The sequence below is a fragment of the Pelodiscus sinensis genome, chromosome 19 (assembly GCF_052426305.1).
Source record: "Pelodiscus sinensis isolate ZL-2025 chromosome 19, ASM5242630v1, whole genome shotgun sequence".
In the NCBI taxonomy this organism is placed as follows: Eukaryota; Metazoa; Chordata; order Testudines; family Trionychidae; genus Pelodiscus; species Pelodiscus sinensis.
This window is the reverse complement of record NC_143070.1, coordinates 8,039,403-8,046,935: the sequence shown is the minus strand read 5'-3', so window position 1 is coordinate 8,046,935 and position 7,533 is coordinate 8,039,403. Positions and strand designations below refer to the sequence as shown.

The 7,533-nt window shown below is 47.2% G+C and overlaps 1 protein-coding gene across 1 annotated transcript; it reads left to right on the top strand.

Moving 5' to 3' along the window:
• The first annotated feature begins 517 nt into the window (after positions 1-517).
• On the top strand, positions 518-4,197 carry LOC102458839 (uncharacterized). The gene is made up of 3 exons (XM_075913994.2): positions 518-736; positions 1,583-1,696; positions 2,012-4,197. The coding sequence occupies exons 1-3, from the start codon at positions 550-552 to the stop codon at positions 3,370-3,372; spliced, it is 1,662 nt and encodes a 553-aa protein (XP_075770109.2). The 5' UTR covers positions 518-549; the 3' UTR covers positions 3,373-4,197.
• The last annotated feature ends 3,336 nt before the right edge of the window (positions 4,198-7,533 follow it).

Here is a 7,533-nt window from a genome sequence, read left to right as displayed (position 1 = left end):
TAAAGTCTCTGTCAGTTTGATCTTGATGCGAGGGCTTACTTCTGTTACAAATAAATGGAGCTTTAAAAACAGGAGCCTAAACAAGATACAGCACGCACATGTCAGTATGGACGTTTTCTTATGCAAGATGTTCTTGCGCAAGGAGCCGCCCGTGTAGACAGCCTAGGTGCGCAGAACTAAATCCCATTGTTGCAAGTGCTGAAACAGAAGCCACCTTAACTTCAGGGCGTCCCTTCTCCCACCTTCCACCAGGGCGGCATGGGTGTTGGCTATCCCATCCCATCCCTCTCGGGAGGGGGTGGGGACTTATACCCACCATCCTGCCCTCCCCAGCTGAAAGTATAGAGAGAAATGAATGTAGATTTGGGATCTATTTTTGTGTGTGTGGTTTATGGAATATTGAGATTCAAGCATTTGCCCAGAATGGCAGAGTCTAGTATGTGTGTCACCAAGGGCAGACTCTGGGCAAAGATGGGGGTATGGAAAGGATTAAAACCCCTTCTGAAATGTCTCCCATTGCCCTTCTCCCTGACAGGCTGCAGGACACCCATGTCTTGCTCCAGCGCGGCCCATGGCCTGACAAGCCAGGAACAGGAAATGGCTGTGGTGGAGCCGGTGAGCTTCGAGGAGGTGGCTGTGTATTTCTCTGAGGAGGAATGGGCTCTGCTGGATGCGGGTCAGAGAGCCCTCTACTGGGATGTGATGCAGGAGAATTATGAGGCCGTGAGCTGGCTGGGTAAGGATTCCTGTCCCCGCGGGTATCAGAAGTAGCGTGGGCTCTAGAAGAGCTGGGTTGGTTTGGTTCAGGGTCCCTGCTCCCTAATGTCAGGTTTATCTGCCACAATAAGCCTGGCTCCTGTGTGAGAGACTCTCCCCTCTGCACCCCCTCTCCTCTACTCATGGAGATGCTCTTGGGGACAGAGAGGGCGTGAAGAAGGAGGGAACGCAGATGCTACCAACAGCTGCTCCCCCACCTGGATGGCAGTAATGGTCATGCTCCCTAGAGGGGGCAGCCTTGTGCTGGGAGTGTGGGGGGTGGGTGGGGTAGAGTCCAAGTGCAAAGAGGTGTTGGGTGAGGGCATGGTGGGGTCATGAGGGTGTTAGCATGGGCTGTTGGGGTCAGGTTAAAGGGTCAAAGGACACCAGATGTAGTGGTGGGGGTGAAAGGGTGTCAGGCACTGGGAATCAAGGGGCTGGGTTGGGGCTAAGTGGACAGACATCAATTTATTTGCATATTCTTTATTTGTGTAATGAATATACAACCATGCAAATTAAATATTGCCAGTCTGCCAACAGTTTATGACTGGGTTTGCTGCTCAGTAGTATCAAAAATGTTGGGAAACAATGCTCTAGAGAGTGCAGCAGAGCACTCAGATCCCCCAGGGAATATTCCCGAGGCTGGAGGGATGCACCTTTACTGCAAGTGAGTGTGTCCTGGGATCTTGTATCATCCAGAACCCAGTCCCTGTAAGGTGGGGAAGGAGCCTGTCTGGGTGGGTGACTCTGATTCTGGGTCTGGAAGTCATAATGGCACAGACCTTAATGAACAAGATCAGCACTTGGTTAATTGCTCCCTGAGCAGGATTTCCAGCCTCCACAGCTCATGCGATCTCCTGGGTGGAGCAAGGGGAGGAGCTGTGGATCCCAGATGTCCAGGGCTGTGAGGAAGGGGAGATCATCAGTGACCCCCACACAGGTGAGCAATCAGCTAAACTGACTCAGGAACCAATTTCTGTCTCCTCAGAGCAGGTGACACTTGTGCATTTTCATCAGGTCTAACTGACCCTTCAGCCTGTCTTCAACTCCAAACAGAGGGAGGTGTGTGGGGGAAGGTTGGGTTCTCTCCTTTGCAAAAAGAGATTTGAGGAAGGAGGATAAATTCAAGTCATGATTATTCACCCTTTATTTGGATGTGTTCTCTGTTCTCGCTTTTATGTTCCCCTTTCAGAATTCTCCTTTCAGCTCAGCACAGAGAATGACTCCTGTCTGGATTCTGTGTCTATCCCTGCAGGTGATTGGATGCTGAGTGAGAATAATGAGGAGAGTCTTCAGCAGGAAGGACCAGAGCAAATGTCTCAATTTGGGATGTTATTGGGAAGATCTGCAGCGCATGTTTCTCGGAGTCCTGAGCAAGGAGAGACCCGTGAGAGTCAGCATATCCCAGAAAGGCAGCAGGGAAACCATGTGGTGGAGGGGCATGTTAAATCCAATCACAGGAGCAGAAGGAAGAAAAGAAAAACAGAAATCATGGAACAGAAAATCCTCCATCAACAAGCACCCTCTGCTTACAGTGACGGCGCAACTTTTATTGAACATCAAAGAGCCCACACAGGAGAGAAGCCCTTCACATGCTCAGACTGTGGGAAAAGCTTCAGGGAGAGCTCAGACCTAATTAGACATAGGAAAATCCATACAAGAGAGAAATCTTTTAGCTGCTCTGAGTGTGGGAAAAGCTTCAGTAAGAGCTCACACCTTATCACCCATAGTAGAATCCACACTGGGGAGAAACCCTTCAACTGCTCTGACTGTGGGAAAAGTTTTAATCAGCGCTCAAATCTTGTTAGACATAAGAGAACCCACACTGGAGAGAAACCCTTCAATTGCTCTGACTGTGGGAAAAGCTTCAGTAAGAGTTCAAATCTTGTTAAGCATCGGATAATCCACACAGGGGAGAAACCTTTCAGCTGCTCTGACTGTGGGCAAAGCTTCAGTACGAGTTCAAATCTTGTTAAGCATCAGATGATCCACACAGGAAAAAAACCCTTCAGCTGCTCTGATTGTGGGAAAAGCTTCAGTCAGTGTTCCTGCCTTACTAACCATCAGATAATACACACAAGAGTGACACCCCACAAATGCTCTGACTGCGGTAAAGGCTTCAAACACAGGTCAGACTTTATTAAGCATAAGAGAACTCACACAGGAGAGAAGCCCTTCAGCTGCTCTGACTGCGGGAAAAGCTTCAGTCAGAGTTCAGACCTCATTAGACATAGGAGAATTCACACAGGAGAGAAACCCTTCTGCTGCTCTGACTGTGGGAAAAGCTACAGTTGCGGCTCAGACCTTATTACACATTGGAGAAGCCACACGGGGGAGAAACCCTTCAATTGCTTGGACTGTGGGAAAAGCTTCCGTAAGAGTTCAGACCTTGTTGCCCATAGGAGAATCCACACGGGAGAGAAGCCGTTTAACTGCTCTGACTGTGGGAAAAGCTTCAGTCAGCACTCAAATCTCGTTAGACATAAGAGAACTCACACAGGGGAGAAACCCTTCTGCTGCTCGGACTGTGGGAAAAGCTTCATTCAGAGTTCAGACCTTATTAAACATAGGAGAATCCACATAGGGAAGAGACCCTATAACCTGAGTTCCCTTTAAGCTGTGTGGCCATGTGACTGTGCCACAGCCTATTCAATGTAATGCAAGTGCTTAGAGTTGTGGTGGGGAGAGATACTTCTACCCACTGGTCTCAACCCTAGCTCACACCTGCCATGGCCAGGGACAGTTGGCTATCCCTTGGTTCTGCCCACAGCTGCTATTGCAGGGAGAGGTGCCTCCCCCATCCTCACAGCAGCACCCAAGCTGGGGGGGAGTGAGCTGGTGGGAGTCTTCTTTCCCGAATATAGCTTTTCAGTAACCTATACTTCAAAGCCTTTCATGCTTGAGATCACACCCCCAGCTGGAGCTCTCACCCCAGCTGGAGCTGCACCTGAAATCTCTGTCTGAGGCCTTCACCTCTGGCCCCACCCCAGAGCCAGCCCTCACACCCATGCTCCCCGAGTCTTTCCCCCAGCCCTGAGCCTCTTTTGCACATCCAAACCTCTGAACCCCATTCCTACCACTTACTTCTGTGCACCAATATTGAGATGGTGTGTCACACATTCCCTGCCTATTGGTGCCCCCTAACAAAACTCATTCTGCACGCATGTGGGTAAAATTAAATGGAACACTGTGTATAACTAACCTGAGTGTGAAAAAAGCTTCAGTGAGAGTTCAGACCTTGTTAGACATAGGAGAATCCACACTTCAGAGAAATCCTTCAACTTCTCCTGTGCCACAACCAGTACCGCACCTTACACAGATGAAGGTTATCAAAGCCAATCTCATCAAATCCAAACAAAAAACAGTATTATGTAGCACTTTAAAGACTAACAAGATGGTTTATTAGGTGATGAGCTTTTGTGGGCTAGACCCACTTCCTCAGATCAAATAGTGGAAGAAAATTGTCACAACCATATATACCAAAGGATACAATTAAAAAAATGAACACATATGAAAAGGACAAATCAAATTTCAGAACAGAAGGGAGATGGCGGGGGGGGGGGGGAGAGGGAAGGTAAATGTCTGTGAGTTAATGATATTAGAGGTGATAATTGGGGAAGCTATCTTTGTAATGGGTAAGGTAATTAGAGTCTTTATTCAAACTTAGGCGTAAAGTGTCGAATTTAAGCATGAATAACAGTTCAGAGGATTCTCTTTCAAGTGTAGTCTTAAAAGGCCTTTGAACAAAGCTGGCACGGGACATACCACACTAAATACCAACCCTGGTACCTTCCCTTGCAACAAACCCCGTTGCCAGCTTTGTCCACATATTCACTCTGCTGATACCATTATTGGACCTAACCAAGTGAGTTATAAGATCAAGAACACATATTCCTGCGCATCCAGAAATACAATTTATGCTATCATGTGCCGAAAGTGTCTGTCTGCTATGTACATTGGACAAACGTCTCAGACACTTCGCCAAAGAATCAATGCCCACAAAACAGATATTAGACAGGATCACAAAGAAAAAACAGTTTCTTGCCATTTCAACCAGAAAGGACATTGTCTCAATGACTTGATTACCTGCATCCTGCTTCAAAGGCCTTTTAAGACTACATTTGAAAGAGAATCCTCTGAACTGTCATTCATGCTTAAATTCGACACTTTATGCCTAAGTTTGAATAAAGACTCTAATTATCTTACCCATTACAAAGATAGTTTCCCTAATTATCATCTCTAATATCATTAGCTCACAGACATTTACCTTCTCTCCCCCCCCACCTCCCGGCCATCGCCCTTCTGTTCTGAAATTTGATTGGTCCTTTTCATATGTGTTCATTTTTTTTAATTGTATCCTTTGGTATATATGGTTGTGACAATTTTCTTCCACTATTTGATCTGAGGAAATGGGTCTGGCCCACGAAAGCTCATCACCTAATAAACCATCTTGTTAGTCTTTAAAGTGCTACATAGTCCTGTTTTTTGTTTCAGCTACATCAGACTAACATGGCTACATTTCTATCACCATTCCAAATCCAAACAGGTTCTCATGATCCCCAAGGATCTGCCACATTTCCAGGTCAATTTATACCTTAGATCCTGCGTCAGCAATCTTTCAGAGGTGGAGTGCTCAGATTTGACTTATTCAGCTCTATGTATGGGTCTGAGTGCTGGTGATACTTTTTAAAGTCAATAATAGTCCTATTTACAGCAGCTTCTTTAATAAATACATTTACATGTAAATCTTACCTTTTAGTGCAGGGGTTGGCAACTTTTCTGAAGTGGCGTACCAAGATTTAACCAATTATTCACAGATCTGTGTGCCAGAGGAAGGAGAAGGAAGGGGAAGCAAGGGCAGGCTGGGTACAGTGACTTTATTTTCTGAACCAGCTGCAGCTAGGGAGAATGATTTAATTTAAATTAGGAAACAGATTACGCATTTTAATTTTCTCATGTTAGTTTATCAAACTTCATTTTAAATAAAGTAAAATATGATGTCCAACACAAAAGGTTTCAATGTTTTCTTTATTTATGGCAGGGGTGGGGAAACTTTGTTGGGTCGCGGATAACTGATCCACAGAAAAATCAGCTGGGGACCACATAAGTAAGAAGCAAAAAAAACCTCCAAAAAAACCCCAACTCTCACTAATGTGGCCCCCAACTGAGTCACCTCATTCCTCTGGTGTCCCAGACTCACAGGGTGAGGGGAAGAGAGAGTGGGGACTGATGTCCAAGGCTTCCCACAGACCAGGTTTACTTTTCTTGGGTTAGGGAGTTAGTGGATTTGTTGACCCCCTTAGGCTCTCAGGTAGGGACAAAAATGAGGGGTATACTGTGAGGCTGTGTCTAGACTGGCAAGTTTTTCCGCAAAATCAGATTTTGCGGAAAAACTTGCCAGCTGTCTACACTGGCTGCTTGAATTTCCAGAAAACCACTGACGATCTCCTGTAAAATCATCAGTGCTTTTCCGGAAATACTATGCTGCTCCCCCGTTTGGACAAAAGTCTTTTTCCGAAAGACTTTTGCACAAAAGGGCCAGTGTAGACAGCATAGTATTGTTTTCCGCAAAAAAGCCCCGATCGCAAAAATGGCGATCGGGACTTTTTTTGTGGAAAACCATGTCTAGATTGGCCACAGACGCTTTTCCGCAAAAAGTGCTTTTGCAGAAAAACATCCTGCCAATCTAGACGTGCTTTTCCGAAAATGCTTTTAACGGAAAACTTTTCCATTAAAAGCATTTTCGGAAATTCATGCCAGTGTAGATGAGCCTGAGAGACAGGGCTGCCAGCAGAAGGGAGAGAAATTGCAAGATCTGGGTGGGAGGTAGGATGCAGAAGCAGTCTGGGGCTGTGTCTACATTGGACCACTTATGCCGGAAAAGCAGTCGCTTTTCCGGAATAAGCTGCGAGCTGTCTACACTGGCCCCTTGAATTTCCTGAAAAGCACTGACGATCTACTGTAAAATTGTCAGTGTTTTTCCGGAAAAACTATGCTGCTCTCATTTGGGCAAAAGTCCTTTTTCTGGAAAACTGTTCCGGAAAAGGGCCAGTGTAGACAGCCCAGTAGTCTTTTCCGGAAAAAAGCTCCGATCACGAAAACGACGATCGGGGCTTTTTTCTAGAAAAGCGCATCTACATTGGCCATGGACGCTTTTCCGGAAAAGGGGCTTTTCCGGAAAAGCATCCTGCCAATATAGACGCTCTTTTTCCGGAAATACTTATCACGGAAAACTGTTCTGTTTTAAGCATTTCCGGAAAAGGGTGCCAGTGTAGACGTAGCCTGGGAGTATGGTGTCTGGCCAGGAGGGAGGGTGCAGGAACAAGGGAGGGTGTTGGAGCAGACAGGGGATGCGGAGTCTTGGTGGGGGGAGGGGAGTGAGAGAAGTGGAGGGAGTCTGGGCATGAGGGGGTACCTTAGCTGGCTTTGTGCCCCCTTGAGCAATGGCCATAGCCACCTGGAGGAGGCCCCGCTCCTGCTGCCAGAGCCCAAGTGGTCTGGGTCCAGCCTTGGAGGCCCCGCTGCCAAGGCCCACGTAGTGCAGAGCCAGCCCGAAAGTGCTGCTGCTGCGGCCCACACAGTCCACGGCCAACCATGGAGGCATCGCTACTTCAGCACATGTGGCCTGGAACCAGCCCTGGCCTGCGTGGCTGCAGCAGCAGCACCTCCAGCCTCTGGAGCTGGCTCCAAACTGCATGGTGACAGAAGCAGCACCTCCGGTCCCAGCTGAGGCGCCTCTGAGGAGTATGAGTACAAAAATTCTTTTAAAGACAAAAG